Consider the following 26,727-nt stretch of genomic DNA (forward strand, 5'->3'; position numbering starts at 1 on the left):
CCTGAGCTGGGGACCCATGGCTCTCACTGTGCTGCTGCTCAGTTACATGCACTACAGAAAGCAGTGAGCTGCGATGCAGAGCATGGGTGTGAGCTCGGGGAGCAGCGTGATTCCTCTGCTCTGGAGTACCCTGAGCTCAGTGTGACACACGTGGCAGTGCCATAAATCTCCATTAATGTGTTACTCTGCTAGCGGCAGCTGTGCAGAAGCCTGCAGGCCACAGGCACCAGGCTGCAGCTGCTAACAAGGCGGGAGGGAGGTGGAAGGAATTAAGTGTGAACGTGCTCCTGCTTAGAAGAGGGCCCAGCAGACAGCATTTCCGTGTTCGTGTTCTGGATGAAATGCAGCCTCTCATAGCAACAGGGAAAGATATTTTTGAGTCACAGCATTGAAGTCTGTGTTTATTTGTTTCTTCTGTTAACTCATGGGGTACAGGTGAGTCTTGGGGCTCTGTATACAGTCCAGGCAGTTGGCAGTGTCTTACCTGGCAACAGGAAAATCTCCAGCCCCGAGAGAGTCTGAGTTCCTGCGTGGCCATGTCAGTTACGTGCTGTGCAGGAGCTGAGGGGTCTTCCAGGCAAGAGGGGAGGTAGAACAGGGGCAGGTTATAATAGGAGGATGGTCGCTGTGTCCCCGAGCATCACAACTTCCACAGGAACTCAGCTTTTGGTCATTCTGGGGCTGTGCCTGTGGGCTACAGAGAGATGGTTTGGATAGAGCTTCCCAAGTAATGCATTTGGATGTGTCCTGTGGTAATAAAGCAGACAGGGTGAGTTTTGGTAGGCTATGGGAAGAAGGCAGTGGTGGTGATGGTGGTTGTTTAACTTCCTCATAGCTCCAGGACAGCTGCTACACAGCATAGCCTACAGCTGTGGGGAATTTTTCTGCTGTCTGATCAGAGAATGATTTTGACAAATGCAGACTGTTCCTACGAATCTATTACCATTCAATTCTAGTTCTGAAGTTGTCAAAATATCTGATTCTGCATTGTCCAAATCAAATTTAGTGTTTTTTTTTTTTTGTTTATTTTTTTTGTCTTTGAGTAATTTTTTGATTGACTTGAACCAGAGGTGTAGTTTGAGCTGTACTTTAATACAAGGGTGGGGGGGAAAAAGAAAACAACAACCTGTACAGAAATTAAAATATTAGCAAAACACTTATCTTTTTTTATGATTCTAACGTGTGGAAAATACAGCATGCCTCATTCAGGAGAGGGTTGTACCATAAATTGTGTATGGGTGTTCAGTCAAACAAGCAACACTGTCACCAAACCCAGCCTGGAACACCTCCTTTACCTTCCCAGCAGAAACGCCCAAAGAGATGCAGAGCACTTGTGGCCAAGCGATGGGTTTTAATAACCAGCCATCTTCTGAAAGGTGGTTTCTGCTCAGTTCGGCTGAGGCTGCGTGTGCCATCATGACAAATGGGACCTGCTGAGACCTGACGGAACGGCTCTGCGGAGCAGCACGAGTGATGGAGAGCTACAGCCCGTGGCACTGCTGCTTCCTGCTTTCCTTTAACAGCACCGACCTCGGTAGCCTTTCAGGCTGCGTTTCCTGTAATGTGTTTGATCTGCACTAACGCTTCCATGAGCTTTGTCAAGCCCTTGAAGTTAGCAGCAGAATTACAACTGTTGTCCCCTGTAAGAAATGGAAAATAGTTCTCAACCTTGTGTTATGTATACATGTTGTATATAGAGTAACGTGTGGCATATTGCTTTGTGATAACTGAAGGGAAACCAGATAGTTCCTTAATGGCATCACCCCAACTTCTTTCTAAACTAAGAATCTGAGGAAAAAGCAGAATTTCCTTTTTAAAGGAGAGTGAAACAAACCAAGAGAAAAACTGCAAAGCAAATTAAGAACACCCATTTAAAAGCCTCCTTACATTTAAAAGTGAGATAGTGAAATCTGTTGCAGTTATTTTTATCCTGAGAAGTCACCCTGCCCTGCAGAATGCCAAGCAGTGCCTTGCACACTGTTTGCTGTGAAACAGCTGAACATCCATGAGTCATTTGTTTAATCATTTCTGACTCTTGGTGCCAGGCACCTGCCTTTTAATTTGCTACGACCAACCTGAAACATCTGTCAATTTTTTCCCCATGAATTAATAACTCAGTAATTAAAATCCAGCAGAGAGTTGAGCTGAGACTCGTGGTTAATTAGGACAGGAGATAGCCCTGTGAGCAGTGTGGCATTACGTTAGCTGGGGCTGGTGGACTCAACCCAGGGCTGGGGGACACGGGGCTACAGGCAGGTTGAGGTTCCTAACAGGCTACAGGTGAGTTTTGGTGGCAGTGCTTCTGTTGTGGGCAATCAGGTCATGCTGCAATTAGTAATTCAGGACCCTGTTTGAAAATCATTTGCTTTACATGCAGTTTTGTACAAAGGGTCTGGTTTTAGATACCGCTGTTCTCCGAGTACTGAGAAAATGAGAAGAAGCAGCAGAGGTATATTTAATAATTAATCTCATACAGGAAAGTTGAGTCAAAACTTGCAAAACTGTGCTATGTAATAGTGATTTCACCTTATGTATCTAGAATCTGTTGTAAGGAAATACACTTCTGGAGAGAAGCTTGGGGGCAGGAGTGGGCCACAAAGATTTGCCCAGCTTTGCCATGGCAGTGTGTCCAGGAAACAGCACAGAGCTGTGGGGGAAACCTGAGTGGGGCACTCCTGAGTCCCCAAAATACTGCATTCCTTGCCCGGTTTACTTTCAGAAAGCTTTGCATCACACGTACAGAGACAGCCTTATTCCTAACAAGACAGTGTCCTACTGCTTAAAAGCTGCAGGTGAAGCCCACGGTGTGTGTGAGAAAGGCCCATCCAGAAGTGCCTTTTCATTGAGGCACCTGCACTGTGTGCATGGGGAGATTGGCTGGCCAAGCTTGCCCTCTGCAGGCTGCACACACTTCCCTCGTTTGCTGCAATGTTCTTTCTCTGTTCTTACACGGGCAAATTAAAGGTGCTGCTCGCACAACCAGGGTTGGATTTTTTTTTATTTTCTTTTTTTTTTTACAATAAAGTAGTAATTACTTCAACGGATATTTGGGGACAGCTCTGCATTCTTAGTAAGGCTCAGTCCCAAATAAGACAAGCATTAATTTAATTTGCCCAAATGGCTCTTGATTAGGTTTGCTGTTATCTGAAGGCAGTGAGCTAATGGAGATTGTGCAGAAGGGATTTGATGCAGCCCTCTGGCTGTTTGTTCAAGTTCAGCTCCCAGCACAGGCCACAACCAGCATCTGGTCTAATGAGCTGCAGCGAGAATCCTGCTGATTGCAGCTCTGTTGTATGGGATAACAAGGAAGAATCAGCCTCAAACAGCTCCTGGCGAAGGCTGGGGAGGAAACACAGCTCTTGGGGCAGACGGTACTGTGCAATTCCTCTGCACAGCTGCAGAAATAGTGATCTCTTAAAAATCTCTCTGTTCTTAAACCGTGTCAAAAGTCATCACTGTGGTGCATGTAGATACAACACATCACGGAGATACAAGCCAATATCATGGATCAATTTATGAGTAGGAGGGCTGTTAGGTGAAATGTTTACTCTGTGTTGTATGTGTACACAAATCCTTGAAAATAAGACTGAAGATTAAATAAAGTCTGACTTTACAACTTAATGATATATAAGCTGTAAACCCGGCAAAATTAGAGGGGAAAAAATCTCTGGGTAGCTTTGGCAATTAGGGGTTTGTTTTTTGTCACAGCATCCACAGTATCTGTAGTACAAATAAAATTGCACTGAGAAGCCTGCTTGGCTGACAAAAGACATGCTGCATCAAGAGGTGGGTATAGGTGGTGCCACTGGACACCTTCTTTTTCCAAAGTGTTTTGCAAAGAGAAATTATTTGTGTTATTGCCCCTGAGTTTATTGTGAGCAGTACATGCATCTCCCAAAGTCTGCAGAGCTCTGCTACCTCCGAACTGACAGAATAAGGCCTCCAAAACCCAAAGTGCCTTCTTGGGATTTGTTGAGAATTTTTTAAAATGGCACAAAATTTAGAAGTGAAGTCCCACTGTGGATCTTAATTTCACACTGGAGATGTTTATGCATCTAAGGCAGAGCAGAACCTGAACTTATGGGGTCTTCAAAGAAGCTGAAAGTTAATTTTCAGCACTTTCTCGGTGAGACTGAATATGCTTGTGTGTGCTCGGGATTCTCTCCTGGTTTTGTTTTGGGCTTGTTCTCCTTTCTTTTTAGAACACTCTCCCAAATGCTGTGCCCCTTAAAAATGGTCATGAAGTGTAATACTGCAGCCGCAACAGCAGTGAGAGTGCTGGGAGTGCAGCAGGGCTCTGATTGCTGGGCAGCTCATGCTGAGAGCTGAGGGCTGTGCCCGAACCCCGGGCTGTTCTTCAGTTGGTGCCGGCAGCTGATCTCAGTGAGTAACTTTAAGTAGTAAATTCCAATGAAAAAAAAGGCTTCATTAATTTTTTCCCCTGAGCAGCTCAATAAAATATGCTCTCTGAAACGAGAGCTGACTCATGTTGCAGGTTTAACAAGGGCTCATTTCAATGGGCCCTTATTGGAGTTCAGGCAGTAAAGAGTGAATGAGTTTAGAGGTTGTCTTTCAGTATTCTGCAACGGAGGACAAGCAGACTCCTACTTTGTGTGCTGTAGAACACCAGACAAGGAGAGCAGAAGCATAGAGAATCGAGGAGTTCATTAGAAAAAGTCTTAAGCTGAAACCTCACCAGATTGTGTGATGAAGCTCATTTCTTATTGAAAGTGTGAGGAAGAGATTGGGTTTGTGAACGTGCTGTAAACGCGAGAACTCAGAGGCGAGCTGCTCGGTAGGGATGTGGGAGATGCTCCCCTCTTTCGTGCTGTGCTGTGCCGGCCTGCAGGTGGGGCCGTAGATGTACGCAAATGAGTGCGTTCCTGCTGGGCAGGGCTCTCGTCAGTGCAAAGACAGCTTTGTTCATTCATGATATTCTAATGCCACGCAAATGACTTATTTGGTTACATCGTGTTTTGACTGTGACTGATTAAGCTGTACTCAAGTGAAGGTTAATGCGATTCCGTGTTTGTTTGACACTGCAATAATTACAACTCGCAGTCAACAAAAACTGCAGTTGAGCTTTTAATCTTCATTCATGCCACGTTTTGTTCCCCGGCATTGTCTGGGTCTGAGATAAAGCCAAACTTGCGATAGAGCGGCACACCGATAGTAACCACAAAAAGAAAGCCCCGCTGTGGGATGCACAGGCAGCTCTGTGGGGTGACTGCGCGAATGGGATCAGCGTCAGCTCCTTTTCCACCTCGGTTTTTTGCGGGCTCTTACAGGCGAGCTTTACAGCGTTCAGCCCAAACTTCTTTCTCCCGCAGAACCGATCCGGGCGAGCGCTCCCAGGCAGCTCGTGCCGTTTCTTCCGTCGAACTCCTCCGAGCGCCGGCCGCCAGCAGGCAGTTCCGAGCCGCGGCTCCTCGCCCTGTGCCGGGCTTCCCGTGCTCCGCGCCGCTCGGTTCCGCGTACGAGGTGGCCGAGGAGCCCTTGTGGCGGGCGGGCCTCGCTCCGCAGCCAGACACGCAGCTCCCCGGGCCGGAGCGGCGCTGAAGCTCTGCCCCGCGGGGCGGTGCCGCCCGGCCCGGCCCGCACGTGATCGCGGCCGCCCCGCTGCCGTACCTGCGGGCGGCTCCGCCCCGGCCCGGGAAGGGAAGGAGCGCCCGGCGGGACGGGGCCGCTCGGGAGGGGGCTGCCCCGGGGAGGCGGCGGCCATGGCCTTCGGGAAGGCGCCCAAAGACCCGTTCGGCACCGCCGTGGGGAGCCTGGTGGGTGAGTAGGGGGCGGGGGCAGCGGGGATCCCGGGCCGGTCGAGTGCTGCCGGTGACCGCGGTGCCCCTGGCTTTACAGACCGGGCGACGTTCGGATCGCTGCAGACGGAGGAGTGGGGGCAGTTCATGCACATCTGCGACGTGATCAACGCCACGGAGGAGGGGTGAGCGGGGCCGGGGCTACGTGTGTGTGTGTATGTGTTGTATGTGTGTGTGCACACGTGTGTACGGGCAGCCGAACGGCAGCCCGGCTCCTCGGGAGTTGTTTTGCCCGTCTGCCGGGGCTGCGGCTCAGAGCTGTTGGCGAGAGGTGGCAGCGCGGGTTCCGTCCGCGTTTCATGCAGCCCGTGCTGCTCGTCGGGCAGAACGGCCCCGTGCCCTGCAGAGCCCCGGCTAGGAGAAGTCCTCTGGTCGCTCAGGTGTTAAAGCACAGCTGCTGATGGAACCCGAGGCCGCCCGGCCCCAGCTGCAGCGTTTAGCGGTGTGGGCAGGGGGAGGTGAGCTCTGTGTGGGACCTGCTGGCACACGCGTTGTTGGCACACACGTGTCTAGCACTCGCAGGCAGTGGGCAGTGGCACGCTATAACGCTGCTGGAGAGCTTTCTTCAGAAAAAAAAGGTATCCGTATCTTCTTTTATAGCAAGTTTTCCCTCCTTTCATTTTTCCCAATGTCATCTCTCACCTGTGACTGAGAGCTCGGGGGCTCAGCAGTAACTCCTTCCCAGTCCCTGCCATGAGCCACAGCACGTTCTGACCATCTGTGGTAGTTTTATGTGAAGTTCCTATGCAACAGAGCTTTTTTTAATGAACTACTTCCTCTTGTGTACAGCTTATGCTTACAGAGCAGCTCCTTAAAGCTTCCTCCTAGGCAACTGCTGCTAGTCCCAGTCTGTAACAGGATATTAGGAACAGAGGAACTGCTGTATCTAATTAGGCAAATTGTTATTTTAATGTAATGCCCAACTCCTGAGCAGGGCATTTCCAGATGCTTCAGACAGAAGCAGCAGTGGGGTAGCAGCGTCGCTTTGCAGGGGGAGGTTTTCCTCTCCCCTCCCATCCATCACTGACTCTGTGTTCTGCTGGTCTAATTGCGGGTGGCCATAGGATCGAAGCAAAAATACAGAAGTTGCTGCTTTTTTTCCATAAGGTACAGCAGACCTTTCAAACTGAGGGGAAAAAAAAAAAGAAGTGGCAGTGGTAAATACCCATTTAAGTTAATCAACTTGGTAATGTTTTCAGCAAAGATTTCTGTAATTGACACGTTCAGTTTATGGTTCCATCTTAGATTCCACATAGATCCTAAAGAGACTTGAGGACATCTTGTTTTTGTCGATGATGAGCACTGAGCTGGCCCTAATAGCTGTAATTTCTGGGTACACTATACATAGCCCATATTAATCAGTCAGAATTGTTTCCCACACGTGATAAACTTTGATACTGTCTTCCACCCTTTTCCTCCTACAGAGATAGTTAGCAGATATGGGGTGTATATATAGAAATGAGAAAGATTGTAGTGGAAGTGCCACTCTCTTGGGTGGAATGCGTTGTCTGTCTGTACCTGATAATTACTCAGATTAGTTAAAAGCATCCAGCAATTAAAAGATTGGGGGTTAGCCAAGACACCCCTACTTCTTGCAGCACTCCCAGGAGAATATCTTTTGATCACATCATATTTGAAAAATAGGTGCGAGTCAAGTCTTGGTACATTTGGCATTTCCTATTCCCTTTCATAGCAACGGATGTTGTCCACGCTAGATGAGTAAATCCACAGTATGACAGTGAAGTAATACAGTTTGGAAGGAGGCCCTGCGAAGAATAACTTCATTTCTCTGCACAAATCTCAGCAGCAATGCTCCTGATGGGCTGCTTTGTTTATCTTGCTCATTGCTGAAGAAATTTTACCAAAATCTGTGGGGAAATGACTCTGTTTGTAAGTGGGTGTAAATACAGGGATGCCCCAATCTCAGGCCGGTATTTTGGGATTTTGGATGTAGTTATGAACTGGAAAAACAGTTTCTCTGGTACTTTTCTATTTGATGTCTTGTCACAGGCCTAAGGATGCAGTCAAAGCGTTAAAGAAGAAGCTTTCAAAAAACTGTAACCATAAGGAGATCAGGCTCACCCTGTCTGTAAGTACAGCTCTGGTTATGTTAATTGGACGCTAAGACAGAAAACACTTCAAATGATAAGATGACATGCAAATTGGCACTGATATGACTCTCCGGGGCGTTTTCTGTCTTTGTTGCTTGTGTGAATAGCTCTGCCAGTGTAGATCTGATGGTCCACTGGTGTTCGTTCTTCCTAAATTTACTGCTGCTTTGTATTTTATTTAAGCCTGCAGCTGGTAAAAGCAGTTCGGTTCTTCTTTACTCCAGCAACTGTGGCTCTGTGAGCACCCCACCTGTCTGTGAAAGGCACAGAGCTGAGGACATGCCATAAAAGCTGTCTGGCCTTTCCTTTACCTCGTGGTGACCTTGGTTAGACTGAGTGCTTGAGGTCGCATTCTAAAATGTGTGTTACCTGTTTTGTAAATAAACAAGATTTGAATGAAGGGTTAACAGTGGTGAATTAAGTGATGCAGAAAGGCAGAGGATAAGCCTTGCAGGATTCAGATGTTGTGACTAAAGGTTGGGGTGACCGGGAGTGTCCTCACTGCAGATTACCTGGCCTTCAGAACGTGACACTGCTTTTGAGCTCTCCCAGATTTTGGGGAAGAGTTATGATTTCAGTCGGTTTAAGATTTACAGGAGCATGCTGATGTTCTCCAGTGCGCTGGTAAGGCGAGCAGTAGCAAGAAGTTCCTGATGCTGTCATAAATCCAGAGGTCCCCACCTGAGTTTCTCTTGGCTGACAGCAGAGCAGCTGCAGGAAGAAGCAGTTTGTGTTATAAGCTGCTGCAGAGCTGCATTTGACAATTTACTTTTTTAAGGGTGTAGAGAGGTTTGTCTGCATTGCACTCTGAGTACTGTTAATCACAGGTTTGCTATTTGTTGTGCAAAATCATTATCTATATCAATATATGAGAGGTGATTAAGAAAGATAGGTGATTGATAGTGTTGAATTGTAGGTCGGTTAGCAATTGCTTAAGTGTCACTTGACAAGTTTGAGAGGCAGATAAATGTGCTGAACATACCATTGTATACCTTCAGCTCATTCCACTTCCGCACTGCTTTCTCAGTTTCCTCCTCCACTGTCTCATGAGTCACCTTTTTGTGTGTTCCATGTGTTTGCATAACAGAAACACTTGGTTTCCACTGTAACTGCAATCCCTATATCAGATCTTCTTGCTTTCTTCTGCAGTCCTTGTGCACCCCAGCTCTCCAATGCAGTCAGCTGGAGTTTACAGGGCCCAGTACTTACATTTGAGTCTTTATCAGGATGTTTACCCTGCAGACATACTCAAGGAGCTCTTATTTCAGCTGTGTCCAAGGAAGAGCTTTATCATGTTTACTTGGAAGCTTATTCTGTTTGCTTGCAGGTGGAATGCATACCAGGTTTCAGTGCTACTTCTTGTTCATCGCTTTCTCACAGCCTCTTTGCAGTTCCAGTCTCCTTCTCCACTCACATTTAGCTCTTTTCCTACCTTTGTTCCTATGTAAGACTTTCTGTCCTCACTTCTTCCTCTGTTCCAGGCTCCCTTTTTCCCCTTTTCTGCCCTCACTGCTATCAGTTCAGTGTGTGAAACCTTCCCTTTGACTTCACTGCTAACCATGGATGACTTTTAACTCCTTTGATCCCAAGCTGGTCCTTCTATGGGCCATTCCATTTTATGTTCTTGATTGTAATAATGACATTGTTCCTGTTTCTCGTTTTGAGATACTTGGATTGGATCAGTAAGTCATTGCAAATGGAAAGCAAGCCATTTTCACTTCCTAATAAACAAACCAGCAGAGGCCCCACCCTCAACTATTACCTTTTAAAAATTCCTTGATTTCTCCCAGATTTCAACAAAAACAAGAGCTCTTTCTTTTGACAAGCTATACTTATTGCCTGCCTTTCTTGCAGTAGATGCTGTCTTCCTGCTTTTGGGACTCTACATCTAATTCTCTCTCCAGCCTGTGTTTCTCGTAGCTCTATCTGGATGTGGCTCTGGGCAGCCTGGTCTGGTGGTTGGTGACCCTGCCCATAGCAGGGGAGTTGAAACCAGGTGATCTTTCAGATCCTTTTCAAACCAGGCCATTCTGTGATTCTAAGAAGGCAGCAAAGTCTTGAAACCACTTTTCCTTTGGAATGTACTTTGATCCACATTTTTTTACTCAACCTTGAAATTCTGGAATCGTCTTCTTAATAAAACTACTTCTAAAGCAGATCCTTCCCAGGGAATGCAGGCAGACTGAAATGTGCAAGTCTGTGTCTGAAGTAACACCACTGCATGGTGGCGCAGCCCCAGTACTGTCATCGAGACATGTTAAATCTCAGTAGTGTTGTCTTCCTCCTCTATCTTAAACATGTGTTTATTTGCTTGCAGGAGGAAGGGTGAGTGCCAGCTGTGTAATGTGTTGGCTGTGGCCTAACTGCTTGTACTCTGATCTAGGGAAGTTACCTGGTGCTTGTGAAGTCACATGGATCAAGGTGTGTGCGTGCCAGGCCTTGAAGCTGCTTCTTGCTCTCCCTGATAAAGCCGAGAGATCAGGCTTGGCAGTGCTGATTGCACAACCACAGAACGAGGATTGGAACTTTCAGGCAGGAATCCAGCAGAGTCTGCGTGTGTTATCTGGCTCATTAATAAGCTTTGGTTGTGTAAAATGTGTTTACGTAGTGAATGCTGAGGCACCTGTTCGGTGTCTCTGCAGTGCCCCAGTTCTGAATCTTGTGAGGCCTTAGGAACTGAACAACATATAGGGAAGTAGTTTATTGTGTCCCTCTGTGCACCTGTGTTAACACACACGCATGCATTTAGGAATAAAAGATCTTGGTAAAGCCTGTATGGCTGCTACATTGTGAGTAGTGAATGGCAGCTAAGAAGCAGCCTGTGCCAGTTTCTTCAAGCGTCTTGGCCTTCAGAAACTCTATTTGGTAGGACAGCAGTATGAGTTTAGTGGATTATAAGCCTGGGCAGGGATTGATGACTTGTTCTCTTTCAGTTAGAAGTATTAGAATGCAGACTGTTTGTGTTTTCTTGCATTCGCATTAAGTTTGAAGGTACCTGTTGCAAACTTAATGCGTTCACTGTTGCTTTATGGACCTCATATGTGGCTGCCTGAGATGAGCAGTTAGTCCTACAGAACTCTGAGCAAGGTCACTGTTGATAAGGAATGTAGTTGGCTTTTCTGTTGTTATCCCCAGTAGCTTCTCCCCTGTTCATTTCTGCCTTTTAGTTCTTAGGCTTGCCTTCGTGTCTGCTCAGGTGCCTTCTGTCGCCTCAGCTTTGTGTTGGTGCTCTGTGAACCCCAGGGCTGTGCTTGTGCAGTTCTCCCCCCTTCCCACTCAGTGCAAATCTCTTCTCAATGGTTGCCCACTATCAGCTTGCCTGGAACACAGCAGCGTTGTCCATTCCTACAGTCCTCAAATCCTGCCCCTCATTGAGAGAAGGGTTAATGGGTTGATTCAAGTTAATTTACCAGTTCTGTTATTAGAAAATGTGTATGCTGAGATTCCGTTGTGCTGTATGCTGCAGCAATTGGCTGGGCTGACTTGGGTCCATTTGCTCCAATGGATCTCAGGAAAGTGAAGTCCTGCTTACAGTGATAAATAACCATATTGACATTGTAAGTGAAGGTGCTATTAGTACAGAAGTGTCTTGTTCATGAATGGGCTGGTTAAAAATAAAGTCAAATTCTTGTTTTGTTATGTTTTGTTTCACCAGCTTGGTTTCATGAGAAGTAAGTGGGCTGAACTGGCCTAATTTAATGGAGGGTCTTATCCATTAGCTTCAGTACTTTCAGAGGGTAAACACTCAGTCCCGTATGCAAAAAATTAATGATAGAGAATAGCATACCAGATTTCTCGTGTTCTGGGTTGGGAATGTTTTACACCAGCCATCTTTGAAGTACTGTACAGGCAGATGAGTTGGCTTATTAGCATACGTTTCATGTGCTCATGAAAAATAATGATTCCAGCCAAGATTTTTGGTAATTATCTTTGTTTTTTTGCGCAGCAGTTTGCCAGTGTCTCTTTGTTCTGCTCTCTTTATTTCAGCAGTGCATTTTCTTCTGGTCTTAGCCACTTCTCCTGAAATTCCTGATAGTGCTGGGAGAAAAATCCCCAGGTCCTGGGGCTGGAAAACTAGTTTCTAAAATGACTCCAGCAGAGCCAAATACAGTCTGCTCTGGGTGGGAGAGTGAACTTGCATACTTTGATCATGGTTACAATAGCAGCCTTAAATTTGTTGTATCCTTTTGTGACTGGGTTCTGCCTGATGCGTGAAGCTGGGGAAGTTTTATGACTCTAAAGCCACAGAATTCTGCAAACTTTTGTGAATTCTGCCCTTTGCTTTCACCTTTCTGTCCTCGCTCTCAAATCAAGAGAGAAAAGACAAGGTTGAAGAGTGAAAAGTGCGAGTGTTCTTTCTCTGTGTGGAGCATCATAGTACCTTAGTTGATCTCCAGTTTTGTGCCAGGCAAGATGAGTTCTGATTGTGATCAGCCCCAGCTCCCTAACAAAACCTGTACTGGCCTGATTCCAGGTGGTTAGGATGTACTGATAGCCGTTGATATCTCTTCTGCAAAAAGGGAATTGCAGCCAGCCGTCTCCAGGTGCATGAAGGAGAGGTGTAACGTCACGATGACACGTGCTGTGTTTGATAGGGCAGATGTGCTGCTTGCAGAGATCCCATTCTGAGCGTTCCAGGCAGTTTTGAAAGTAGACAGCTGTAGTGGAGATGAATCTGACAACTGGAACAATTCACCTGCTCTGTTTCAAATCAGTGTGACCTTTAAAACACGTGGAGAAATTGTGCTCTGAGTTGTTGAATTTGTTCTTTTCTATTTTTTCATTAGTCTCTCACATTAGAGGGCAGATTAGAAGAGAGGCACTTAGTAAGCTTGTTTTCTTCATCTGCAGAGCTCTTCAGAATCTGTCAGACCAGGGGACCTGTTTGCTAGGCATTAAATTAATCGTCTTATACAAGTCATTTCTTTCAGGCTACGGACAGATTTCACACCGTTAAGGTATGACGTGTTCAGTAACTGCTGTGACAAGGAAACAAGCTTGGCTGGGCTTCGCTGTCAAAAATAGTTTAATTCTGGGTAACCCATCTCATTTTGTACATGCATAGCAGTAGAAGTGCACACACTGAACTTTTGTTTCCCTGCAGTAACCTCCTCAGACAGCACTGTGAGACTACTGGCAATAATCTGTTCAGATCCATTAGTACTCTTTCCCTGCAACACCTTGGCATAAATTAAGGAAGTAAAGGTTTTCTTTTCCTTACATCTACGTAACAGAAGCTTCTTGTGGTTGCAGCTGCTAGACATGTGTATGCAGAACTGTGGTCCAAGGTTCCAGTCTTTAGTTGTGAAGAAGGACTTCTGCAAGGACAAGCTGGTGAAACTGCTGAACCCCAGATACAACCTGCCCATTGAATTGCAGGAGAAAATCCTGACCTTCATCATGGTGAGCCCAGAGCAAACACTGGCTGTTTGTCTCTCTGCTTTATATGCATCTCATTTCTCTCCTGCAGTGTACTCATGGAAACCTTTCTCGTGGGCTTTATTCTTCTGCTTCGTGCAGGGGTAGCGCAGAGTGGAAGACAAGAAGACAGAACTAGAAAGAGTCCTGGAAAACTGTCAGCCTCTGCCTTTCATATTCCTCTCCCAGTCTGTGTATTTGCTCCCCTCTGTGGTGATAAGCAGGGTGAGAGGGAACTTGAGAGTTTTGCAGTCTTTCTCATGTTTTAAACTGGGGCTAGCTGGAGCGGATAGAGGCAGAAAACGTGCTGTTCACATGGAGAAAATGCCTTTAGGATTGTATGTTTTAGAAAAGTTTGTCTGCCCCAACTGACTGTCCATTTCTGTGACTGTTACTGTTATTTCAAAACCAGATATGGGCCCGAGGGTTCCAAGGAATGGTGGATGTGACCGAAGTAAAAGAAGTTTATCTGGAACTGCTGAAGAAAGGAGTGGAGTTTCCATCTTCTGCTACCAGCAAAGGAAGGTCTAAGGTGGGGATATGCAGGGATGCCTCATTAATCCACTGTAAATCAGAAGCAGGATGTGTTAATTGTATGAGGTCTGTAGACACAGAAGGTGTGTATGTTATTGTTTTGTTTTCTAAATGCTCCAGGGCAGAGTATGACCAATCTACTTAAGCATGTGAGCAGAAATCAGTTTCAATTACAGCAGCTAAGATAACAACAAAGAAACCTGTCCTATATAATAGTGTCTTTTATTTAAAACCACGGAATAGTAGATATGTTCTTAAAGAGGAAGTTTCTGTCTCTTGAGACTTCCAGAGCATTTGAAAAATTTGAGCAACCAGTTTGCCTCAAAATGAATGAGAGATGAATGCTTGAAACTTGTCAGCTTTTGGAAGCCTTAACTAAAATGAGTAAGATTTGCCTGACAACATGCCGTTCAGAATTTGAGCATTCAAAGAATTATAGAATGGTATGGGTTGCAAAGGGACCTTAAGCATCAGTTCCGTCCCCTTGCCATTGGTAGGGACACCTCCCACCACACCAGATTGCTCAAGATCTCATCCAGACTGACTTTGAACACTTCCAGGGAGGAGACATCCACAGCCTTTCTAGGCAGGCTGGTTCATGCCTCACCACACTCAGAGTAAATAGTTTCTTTAGATTATTTAGAAGGCTGCAATAACATCTCCCTGGAACAGTGTCTGTTTTTAATTTTAATCTGAGAGAGGTACAGATCTGCAAGAGAGGTCTGTTGCCTGTATCTCTCCATAGCTGTTTGCATAACTTAAATTCAATAATGTTTGACCCTGTAGCTAATTTCTACCTTTGTGTTTAGGCATATATATGCTAAATATCATTGTGTAGCATCTGGGATACATTAAATATAAATATGGCTTGAGCATGGGACATTGGCTCAAAATACAGTACGTGCTATCCATGCTTTCCAGCAGTTACTTCCAGAATTTTTCTGTTAGAAAAGTTTTCACAAGACATGGGATATGTGAAAGCTGTTCACCTTTGGGTGCAACCTTGCAATTACAGAGTTAGATGACTGTAGTCAGTGTAGACAGGAAGGATATCGTTATACTGAGTTTGATTCAACGACTGAATAGCAAAGAGTGCAAAAGCTCGTGTATTTAAGGCTGTTTGAACAAGCTGTATCTTGAACAATTGAAAGAGAGTGCTTTTGCTAGACAACAATTTTTTCCTTACCAGTTGCAATAAGAGACAGTTCTGTCCACCACATATTTCAGTCCATTAAATTCTGTTGCAAACCTGTCAATCTTAGCTGCAGCAGACCTGGATACAATCTATAGCTCAGTCTCTGTGAGATTAAGCATGTGATGTATACAGTCTTGTGCAGGGTTGCCTTCTGCTGCAGTCAGTTCAGTTATAACACAAGTGAAACCCCCCAGCCTGTCACTCTTTCCATGTGTGAATGCATTCTAAACCACCCATGGCTGTAGAACTGTGGTAGCACTTAAGGTAGGACTCACTGTCAGATGGCTTCAGAGGTCAAGGACAGACAGCTTGTTCTCAGCCATTCCTGCTTTGTCTGTAGTGGAATTTACTAAGCAAACTAATTGAAAAACATTCTCAAATTCCAACCTGCTACAAACTAGCTATTACTCTCATTCTTACAAATAGAGCTTGCTCAGCATTGGTTATTTGAAAGCTAATGCCTGGTTCTGTGGTCTGACAGATGATGGTAGCACTCTCATCTGGAAGTCAGTTTCAATTCCTCTGTTAAATGCAAGCTCTGCTCTTTTGTCTTCTAGCAGTCCCCATCTTCTGCAAAGTCATCACCGTCTTCTGCTAATCCCCCAAAACGTTCCTTGTTGCCTCTTCCCACGGGCCCAACGTTACTGTTGATACCTGAACAGGTACAGTACCTCAGGTTTGGAGGGGAGGGGCATTCCACCTGAAACATGCTAGGAACATGCAATTTCAGCATTGCAGGTCGTAGATGGAACCATCATCTCAAGAAGCATAGTTCATTATTCGTGGTTCTAGATATGTTCACCTAAAGATGTTTCGTATGGTGATTTGCCAAAACAAAGCATGCAGAAATCACTTGGGTAAATGCCAGGCTGTACCCGGCCAGGGAGTGGAATAGTTCACTTGCGCTAAGAATTTCTGCTGATCTCTTAGGAGCAAGTTATGCATGTTGATAAAAGATACTTCAGAGATGAGTGAGGAAGCCGAACTTAGTTTTGGATAAGACTCATGTGAAGAAATTGTACTTAAAAGCAGAAAGGAAGGGACAGTTTGCTTCTGATCCCACTTGGCCTGCAGTTAACTAAAAAGTTTTCTCAGTATTTAGAGAGGCACTACATGTATGGGAAACCACTAGTATTTTTGGGCTTAGGTCTTAGTGTGATTGGATGTATAAAAACTGAGCTAATGTCCATAGAATGTCAGTGGAGTAAAATAATGCTAATTAGACCCATATTATGCCTAATGGGGAAGAAAGTACGTATTAAGAGGTAAGAATTACTTTGCTCTCTCTGTTCACCTGCACAATACTCTGTCCTATTGAACTGAACAGATTGGGAAACTGTACAGTGAACTGGATATGGCGAAAATGAATGTGAGAGTCATGTCATCAATATTAAAAGAAAATGTTCCTGGCTCTGAAAATCCGGATGATATGAATCTTTTACAGGTATGAGGTAACTCATTGATGGGGTTATTAATTTGAACAAAACTGATTTTAGGATCTGTTGTATCCTTTCTTGTAACATCGGAATTTAGATGGCAAAATCAAACCAACATCAACTTTCTGCCTCTGATTTTGCTCAGTTCCTCTAGTCTCCTTTACCTTCCCCGACATCTAGATAGTCATGAAAGGACAATGCAGCTTGCAAGGTAAATTTAAGCTGTAGGGACTTCCAAGGGCAAAGGAATTTCATAATGGAGCATTCTCTGTTAAGCATGTTCTGTCAAACAGCCCTGAGAAACATTCCAGGTGAGCGCAGTTGCCTGCTGGGAAAACAGGTGATGACACAATATCTCATATCCGTCCTGGAGTTTTCAGAGCTCTCTTTATTATTGCCAATACCTTAAAGGCAAACTGAAGGACAGTGAAGAAAATGAGGCTTTGGGTTTCTGTACATGACCTCAAAGCCCAGAAGCTTGCTGCACGTTAGATGGAGCCACGTGCTCTTGAAGTGTAGCCTGAAGTAGTGTCTTGCAATAGTCAAGTTTAGATTTGATAGTGAAGATGCATACGATCTACTTGCTCATACTTTTTCTGTTTCAGAAATTTAAAATGTAACGTTGTTGAGCATTTCAACAGCTTTTTATGTTAAATGGACATCTTGATGTTTCATGTTTTCTGGAAGAAATAAAGAAGTTTATCATATCCTTCTTTTTCTAAACTTACCTCCAAAATTCTGTGATAAGGAAACATTTTTGGTAATTTGTCAGCATAAATGCACTGAAGAACTGATACAATTTTTGCAAGACTTTGGTGTGGAGAATTCTTCCTTTGCAGGGAATTTTTCTGGGTACTGTTTGTTTGCCTTCAGGGTTATACTGTTCAGTTGCATCCTTTTTTTGTGTTGGTTCTCAGCTGAAGGCTGAGATTTAGGAAGATAGCACTAGTTGACCACTGTGTCTCACCTTTAATGACCACCATTCACCACCAGCAGTGCTGGTGGGTGGGAACCAGATAGGAGGCAGAATCAATCGCTGGGTTTCTGCTCCCCAGGAAATTCCTGGCACCTCCACTGCTGTCTCTGGCAGAGATCTGTAGAGCCGCAGGTCCAAGGAGGAAGGGCCAGTGAACCAGGGATATTTCAGCTGTGAAACAGGAAGGGCGCCTTTCATTTCCTGGCTCCTGCAGAGCAGCCCTTCTGCATGCGGGCGCACACACTAGGTTGTCCACAGTAAACCAGTGGATTCTTATTGACACTCCCAGTAATAAAATTGTTGGCAAAAGTTTGAGGACAGGGTGTGGAGTTCCCATTTGTGGGGGAGTGACTAAAAACTCATTCCTTCTATGTTAATTTCATTGTTGTTCTTTTCCTCCATGCACTGAGTGGTACAGGACACCAAGCATGGCCAGCCTGTTTCCTTAACCATGTTTAACATGCATGTTTGCTTGTGGCTTTACCTGGATTTCTTGTGTTAGGCTTTTGTTGCTGGAGAACAAAGTTCTTTGTTACAAGAGCTCTTTGTTTAGGCTTTGAGTGAGTGGGAGAGATGAGTATCAGCCCTTCTGATTATCCAGGGTCTCTGAGTAAAAACCTTTAAGGGGGTAAACTTCATCAGTGCAGCATATTTTTGGTTCTGCAGTTTGGTGAATGACTGCTTCCAGCCTTTCCCCACCCTGTTCTAGACTAAGGATAGCAAATCTCACATGAAACATTGTGCTTGCCAGTAACAGTTTTTGAAGAATACCAGAAGCCCATTATAAGCTAAAAGAGCCACAAATGTTTGTACTGGGCAGTGAACAGGCATGTCTGATGGATGTGCAGGAATTAAGGCCCACATTGCCAGGTGGGGAACATTGGCACGAGTTCATTGGGATCACTGATGGCTTTATATGAGCTGGTAGTGCATTGCTGTAAATTCCAGTGTTCAAAATGCTGGACTTCATGGTGAGTCAGAATAAAACGTAGAAATTCTTCCTCAAAGTGAGTATCACGATTTACTGCTTCGTGATTTATTCAGTTTTACAAAGAAAATTGCCTGTAAAATGGATTCATAAGAAATACACATTTTTGAAGTGTGGACAAGGTTATAAGATGTGGAGCTGAAGAGGTTTAAAATTTAATTGTATTCATTGAGCTGCATACATTTTTGTGTGTTCTATCCTGGCTGGGTGAAGATACAATAGTGAGCAATAAAGTAATGTGCATGCAGATTTGGCAGAGGGGTGGAACATTTCTTCTTACATAATAAATTAAAGAATTACACAAAGCTTATGTTTCTTGAGAAAAACAAGAACACTTTGAAAATAATACCGGAGCCCTTTCTGAATAGCAGTGTGCAAATAGTATTTTGCCCTCCCTTTTTTTTTTTCCTTAAGCAGAGCCAGCCAGCATTCGCAAAAATACACTGTGGGAAAAAGAATCTTGGCTGAGATGAAGCTTCTGATGCTAAAGAATGTGTTTCTTTGAACAGGCAAAACCTGCAGGGGAGAGAAATGTAAATAAACTAACCACCATTTTAGCTGGCAATAATGCAATGTTCTGCTGAGAAAGATCTCATAAATATCACACCGGATGGTAATGCTAGGTTTGTGCCAGTGCATGAGAAAGTGCATGGGTGAGGAGCATCCAGACTTCCCCACTGAGAGGAGGACTTAGAGCTACATGGTGATGTCACGGAGCACTTTATCCTTTAGACTACCATTGTCTTTCCTTCTAGCAGATGTTGAACCTGGATGACATTCATTACATTCATGTGAAGTATCCTACTGAGTTTAATCAGCTTCAATCAGGCTCAAGTCAAATTTACTCTACATCACCCAGAGGGGTCTTCATTATTCTCTAATTTGTAATTTAGGATTTAGAGACAGCTATATCCTCAGAAACGAAGGTAGGTCATGGGTAGGGGCTGGTAGGGGTAGGAGTGCTGGTTTGATGATAGGAGTTGTCAGCATGGCCTTGCAGAGATCAAAGACATGAAAATCACACTATTTGCAATGCTTGGTATGTGTGTGGTTTGTGTACATGAAGGGACGTGACCTGCGAGCCTCCTGTGCTCCACTGTCTTATCATTCTTCTCCAAAACTGAAATTAGGAGAACACTGTTGTGACTTCAGATTTTTTCTTCCCCTTCTTTGGGTAGAAGCTGTACAAGACGTGCCGGATGATGCAGGAACGGATCATGGAGCTGTTGGTGACAGTGGAGAATGAAGATGTGATAATAGAGTTAATACAAGTAAATGAAGATCTGAATAATGTTCTCCTGGGACATGAAAGGTAAGTGGTCCGAACTGGATAAGCACACCTGGTGGCTACAGTCAGTCTGTGGGACTAGTGCTGAATCTTTCCAAGGAGGCAGATTTTTCCATACATCCAGAAAGAGGTATGATAACAACAGGAGCAGATAATATGTTTGCCTTCCCCTGGGCACATCAGAAGCAGTCGATAATGGTAGTTACAAGACCATCAGAATGTGGTAAAACAAGCTGACAGCATAGGCAGGAATTGAGATGGAGGCACACAAAAATCATTTTGGAATTTGGTGTTCCTTTCTCGTCAAGCACGGTGGATTTGCCGTCAGTCTGCTACAAATCTTTCGGGTCTAGTGATGGTCACTACATTTATATATATACAATTCCAGGAAGGAATATTCACTGTCCTTTCTGAACAATTTTGACAGCCTTAACTGCAGAAGTTGGCCATGGAATAGCGTTCTGCTTTATTGCATGCTGAAGAGAGTCGCTTGCTTTTCTCAACTGAATCGAAACAAGCTGTTCTACCTGCCTTACAGCAGGAAATGTTTCTTCACACATGGAAGCGCTGCAGTGCTTGTGTTGACATCTCGTGTGTTTGCCTGTTATGGCAGCAGCAGCTTGATGAGGTGCTGGCAAAAATGAAATGAAACATAAATTCAGAATTCCACCATTTTCTTCCAAAATACCAAAGTGAATATACTCGTGGAGAATATTCTTGTTCAGTGGGAACGAGCCTTCCATGTTCAGCAGTTTATATCCTCCTAAATGATCCTGTGAAATCCACTTTAGTCAGAGGTGGGCTTATATGTTTATTAAGGCTGATGAGTGCTGGCAATGCCACGAGCCTCATGAGTTGTGAATAGCAGCTTGTGGGCATGATTTAAAAAATTCCTTGTGGAGGACTCACCAGGTGATTGAAGGAGCAATTAATAGGCCATTGTGAAATGGGCAGAAGGCTGTGCCTCTCAGCACTGTGATGTTGTGGCTTACTGTAACGAGTCTTCCTGAGTGCAGGTGCCTTTGCACATGGGAGTTGATTAAGTATTAAGATTTATTTGATTAATGCTTGTTGCAGGTTTGTTCTTTGGAACTCCCTCTGAAAATGAGATGTGTAAAAGACAAACTTATTTTAACCAGCTGCATCTGTTCCATGCTGTGTGCATTGTTTGAAGACAAGTCATGCTGCATTCTCTGTTTCTGATTATTCGTGTAGAGTCTAAATTAAATCAGGAGCAGTCACCGCTGTGAAGCACGCTGGCCTCGTGTATGTAATGATGACTCCCTCTAGTGGCCCTGGCAACTCTGTTCTTAATGTATTTTGGACAAATGCTTGTTCTGCTGTTAGAAAGGTTTTGTTCTCCTGCCCCTCTTTGCATTTATGTCATCCTTATGGGCCTCACCAGCATGGTGGGCCTGAACACCAAGTGCAGTGCGTGCCAGTCTCATATCCGTGCCAGTTCAGGCCTTTCCTTCTGTAACAGATTGGCCTTAAGGTGCTGACGTTCATCTGACTCCTCTGGTCCCATTGTAGCACCATTTTGCCTATCAGTACACAAACATATTTTGCAGGGATTTCTTTTCAAAACCTATTTTTTTTCCTCAATTAAATTGCCTGAAATAATGAGGGCTGCTTTGCTTATAACTGCCAGATTGTTATGCAGCACAACAGAAATGTCAGAACGAACGTTTAGCTTTGCCATTCCAACAGGTTCTCTCGAAACAGAGTTCGATTTTTGGAGAACCAGAGAATACAGCGTGAACGTGAAGAGGTGAGTAGTGATGGATGAATTGTGAGCTGCAGGACTGCAAGCTTCCCATTTTCTCTTCATTGTGAAAACTGTCTCTTTATTGTATGTTTTGTAATGTTTTGTAATAACGTATTGTAATGGTTTTTTCTCCAATTGAGAGGTGCAGCCTGCTGTCCCCAGCAGATGATGCTGCTCTTACCAGTTTTCAGAAGTTGCAATTGCAGAATTTCATGCAGATTTAACTAAAGCAAAAAACAATGTCAGATGGAAGCTTGATCAAGGAAAAAGAGATTTACTTAAATTTTATTACCTTTATAGCTAAGCACAATTATTTTCCATACATGAAATGAGAAACTGTAATGTTGCTTTTATTCTCTACAAACATTTACAGACTAAAATGCGTTACACAATCAGAATTCACTATTACTGAGGTTGGTTTTTTTCTTCTGCAGTCAAAGCCTTTTCTGAGTTCTGAATAATGGATTGTAGCAAATCTGGCTGTCCATTATTGATTGATAATTATGGTTGTTAATTATATTGCGCAAAGTAGTTCTGCACATTTCAGCTTCTCATAAGCCATAATTGCACAGTCATCCAGGGCTCAATAGGAAAATGACTGCTTCGTGGAAGCTGAAATACAGCTGATTGTTATTAAAGAAAGGTAGAAGACGATGTTGTTTCCTTTGGAAAATCTGCTGTTGCTGCAGTCTGGTTATGTAGGTAGATGGTTTTGCTTGATAGAGGCACTGTAGGATTAAAGGATGGTTTGAATGGTGCACTGTGTGCATTTGTATTTTATTTATCCAGGCATTTCCATGGTAAAATGGATTTATTTTTTTTCTCTCCATCTGGTGTGGCCAAACCCACATCTGATTCAAGTACGTGATTTTGATTAAAAACTTTGGCTACGTTTTTAATTCTCACACTTTCATAGAGAAACAAGGCAAACCTTTCTCCTGTGCTCTGGGAAACGTTGTGATTTTGAACTTTTCCTGCCAAAATCGAAACTGGAAGAACACCCATTCCCTAAGTACTTATCAAATCAAAATAGCCCCAGTAAGAAATGTATGAGTGTTAAAGGTCAGAGTCTGAGCAAACTCACAGTTACGCTTTGGAACTGAGTCAGCTTGCTGCAATGTGTGTTATCTGGAAATCTTCTCTGGTCCATTAGCTAGCATTTCCACAGCCCCCACCCACTCCATTAAATCCGATATCGCTGACACTTATAGGAGCATTTGGTTAGTGACAAATCTGATTTCAAACATTTACCTTCTGTAAAAATGACAGCTTATGTAAAACTACATGTTCCTTTTTTCCTACTCTCTTCTTTCTTTTTGAATGTTAAGCTGTACAGGAAACAGCCATCTGCTCCCTCCTGTGATCTCCTTGACTTCTCTACAGATTCTCCATCGCCTGTGGCTGCAGTGTTGGGGACTGACCCTGCAGCATCTCAGTTTCCAAGTCCTAGTAAGTGATGAATGCATGTTTCCCTGGCAGTCTGATTTCCTAAAACAAACCAACATGAGCTTAGTGGAGGGATCAAGTAGTTTCTTGAAAGAAAGGTATCCATAAGCTGATAAAACATGATAATTTGGGTGTGCGTGTTAAAAAAAAAATAAATAAATACAAGATGGCATAAGGTTCCTTCTAATATTTTTAGAGGGAGAGCAGTGATCTCAGTCTCGCATTTCAGCGTGAGCAAAAGAACGTTCTTTATGAAACTGTGATAGCTGCCTGTTCTGTAGGTTGGAAGAAAGAAATTGAGATATTCTTTTATTCTTGATTTCCTATGTTTTTTCAAGGAGGCATTTGATGTCAACAGCAGTTCACTTTGAGAAGGGCACTTTGCCTTCTCTGGTGTCAGACTTCTGTCAGAGTGCAAGGAGTGACTAAATCTCCTAACTTCAGTTACAATTTTGTCACAATAAACACAATTGGTTCTGTATTCTTTATATGCCTTCCCAACAAAACATCATTGGTCATAGTACAAGTAAGGAACATTTGCTTAATAACGCTTAAATGATCATTAAATATCACTTTGAATTTCAGATTCCATATCTGCACACCCTGAAGATACAAAAAGGCTCCATCCATCCATTTACCCCCAGCTAGATTTAGCAGCTGCTGTGAAAGTTCAGCAGTTCCCGTGAGTAATCTGTCAAGAAATGATAGCAGATAGCAGATAATCAGAACTATGAGTCTGCTGTAACTGACAAGGAATTTTTATGGAAAGCTCTGGAAAAAAGAAATTATTTAATACTTCTACAGATTAGTCCAGTAGAAAAGTGAAAACTCCATGTGCTAGACATTGCTTAACATGCTTAGAATATTTACTAACCCTGAAGCACCTTTTAGTCATAACCATGAACTTATCTCAAGATACTTGAGATATATGTTGACTTTCTGCTTGAGTCTTGCCTGTGCTGTAGTTAAGGGGAGAAACAGATGAATTGTACAGACCAAGAACAGTTTAAAATAGAAAAAGGAATCCTTGCAGTTTTCCACCTATTACGTAAATGGAGCACTTGCTCATGCTGCTCTCAGTTGTGACTTAAGGTAAAGACAGCACAGCAGATAAGAATAATGCAGTGATCAGAATATTTAGCTGTACTAGTTTCTCAGTTACTTTCAATGTATTACTCTCCTAGATTTGCAACTGAAGCACAAAACAATAGTGTGAGCACCCCAGCTGGACATACGTATAGCAATGTGAGTAGCACTCCTCTTCAGAATTATTGTTCTTCAAGTGTCAAAAAGATTTACTCTGACTGCTGTCCAAATGGGACACAGGGACCTGTTCTGTGTCACAGTCATCAGGGAATGCTCTGTATTTTGTGGCCATGCCAACTTAATTGTGTGGGGAAGGGAGATTAATTAGGATTATGAACGTTGGCCTGCCTTTAGAATTTACCTGTGTTAGTCCAAGAGTCTAAAGTCAGCAGTTTCTCATAGATCTGTGCATTGTTTTGCTTTATTCCCTCAGCTGGCAACTCTTTTAAGCCCAGTGCCTCTGAATCCAGTAAGTCTACAGGCTGGACATACTACATCATCAAGTGGACCATCGCCACCAGGTAATATTACTGCAGACCACTTAACTTTAATGGAGATTTATTTTCTTGTTAGCACTTAAATGCTTTGTATAATGCCTGTTAAAGACCAGAGCAGCATCAAACACCGACAAAAACTCATATAGTTCATGGTTTTCTCTGCCCATTTTAGTATTTAAAGCAACTAGATACTAGATAATATGCTTGTTTCAGAAAGAAATAAAAAAGTAACATTCATAACACGTGCTATTAGTTATGTTTAAATCTGGATTTATCTGTCTGTATTTACCCTTCAGCTGCATCGAAGAACAAGTTGCAGACACCTCATTACTACGAGATAATGGAATTTGATCCTTTGGCTCCTACAGAGTAAGTAGCTTTTAAAGTAATTTACAGTTCTCTTAGGTGCCAAAGGCAAAAGGGCTTCTGAGATGGCTTTCTTCTGAGTGAGGAAACAGACCATGCTTTTTAGGCAGAGTTAAGTGACCAATTGGATTGGAGCTTTTTTTTTTTTTTTATTACTCCTTGCTTAACTGATTAAGGAATAGGCTCCTGTAGTGTGCCCAGTAATCAGCATCTGCAAAAATGGTGAAGTAGTGCTGTGTCAAAAACTATCCAATAAAATCCTATTAAGTGATAGGAAAAGGTGAATGCAACGCTGTTGGGCTGTAGTGGAGGAAGCCAGTTGATGTTTCAACACAGGTAGTTCTGGAGCAGAGTGACTTGCACGTGTAGAGGGCCATGAAAACGATGAGAGGGCTGGAACACCACTCCTACAGGGGCTGAGGGTTGGGATGGCTTAACCTGGAGAAGAGGCTTTGGGGACCCTATATTGTGGCCTTCTAGTACATAAAGAATCTCATAAAGAAGGTGGATGAGTTTTTACCAGGTTGTCTTGTCACAGGATGAGGGATAATGGCTGTAAGCAGAATGAGAATAGGTTTGGGCTGGACATAAGGAAGAAATTTTTTACACTGAGACACTGGAACAAGTTGCTCAACCATGGGAAGAGTTTGAATCAGGTTGGACTGGGCTTTGAGCTGCTGATGTAGTGAAAGATGTCACTACCCATGGCAGAGGGTTGGATCAGATTATCATTGAAGGTCCCTTCTAAATTAAACCATATCATGATTCTGTGAAGTAATTCCTGCTCATAACAACCTTATTTTAATGTTTTGCTGAATCTCAAGAAAATCCTGAATTTAAAATATAAGCAACCAGTACAAGCCGGGCCTCTCCAGACAGCCAACTAGGCAGAAAACTAGTATAAACTAACCAGGTGGCAGCACTCTCCTTTTAACAGTAAATTGAGAAGATTTGAGTCATCTGCACAAAACTTACTTTCAAGGAACCATCAAACTGTGAGGTAGAAAGATCTCAACAAAGGTTTCATTTACTTATTGAACTAGCGTAGTAATTGCACATCTCATGGCATGGAGGCCATTTGCATTTTGCAGTCATGTTTATTTAAGCAAAAGTGACCATTTCCAGAGAGATCTCAGTCAGTGTACAATCACAGACATCTCAGGATGGGCTCCTTGCTAATGTGGAAAGCTGAGCATCCTGCAGCTTGTACATATTAGATAAACAATGTAAACTCCCAGCCAGGACTTAATTGGTGCATTTTGTCTAAATAAAACAGAGCTGTGACATAAGAGTTGCCCTGTTCTTCTTCTGCCAGAGCAATTTATGAAGAAATTGATGCTGCTGTGCTGAAGCCAGAAGCTGAAAAGCATTCAGAATGCTGAAGGTGGAGATCTGAACACAGAAGTTACTCTGGTGCTGCTCCTGGGCTCTGCTTTGTGGAACGTGAACAAAGAGCAATGAGAAGTGGACAAGTACTTGGATCCACACCTTGAGAATTGGTCTTGAATGTTCAACTGTGTGTTGTTCCAGGTGACTTACATGATTGCTATTTTTTTAAGTATTGTGGCCTTCAAAATATAATTTTCGAAGTCACCTGTGTATGAGGTAGCACATGACATCAAAACCAAGTAAATTAAAAGCACTCTCACAGCTATAGAAGAAAGCTTTTCTTCCACCTTAATCTGTTCTTTCATACTACATAATCCTATTTCTGTTTTGGCCATGTTGATGTCTGTGAAATTCTCTCCCTACAAATATATATATTTCTTGAAATGTATGACTTATCTAAAATTGAGCCTCCT

At 43.5% G+C, this 26,727-nt stretch overlaps 1 protein-coding gene across 1 annotated transcript; it reads left to right on the forward strand.

Annotated features, from left to right (window-relative positions):
* Positions 1-5,720: 5,720 nt before the first annotated feature.
* On the forward strand, positions 5,721-26,307 carry TOM1L1 (target of myb1 like 1 membrane trafficking protein; the record flags this gene model as incomplete). Its single annotated transcript, XM_079544323.1, has 16 exons — positions 5,721-5,778; positions 5,857-5,941; positions 7,827-7,905; positions 12,859-12,885; positions 13,181-13,330; positions 13,758-13,877; positions 15,632-15,736; positions 16,402-16,518; positions 19,653-19,786; positions 21,473-21,533; positions 22,859-22,979; positions 23,562-23,658; positions 24,161-24,221; positions 24,496-24,583; positions 24,856-24,928; positions 26,241-26,307. The coding sequence occupies 16 exons, from the start codon at positions 5,721-5,723 to the stop codon at positions 26,305-26,307; spliced, it is 1,443 nt and encodes a 480-aa protein (XP_079400449.1).
* Between the last annotated feature and the right edge of the window lie 420 nt (positions 26,308-26,727).

The sequence above is a fragment of the Tetrao urogallus genome (genome assembly GCF_951394365.1).
Source record: "Tetrao urogallus genome assembly, chromosome: 18".
Taxonomy (NCBI): domain Eukaryota; kingdom Metazoa; phylum Chordata; class Aves; order Galliformes; family Phasianidae; genus Tetrao; species Tetrao urogallus.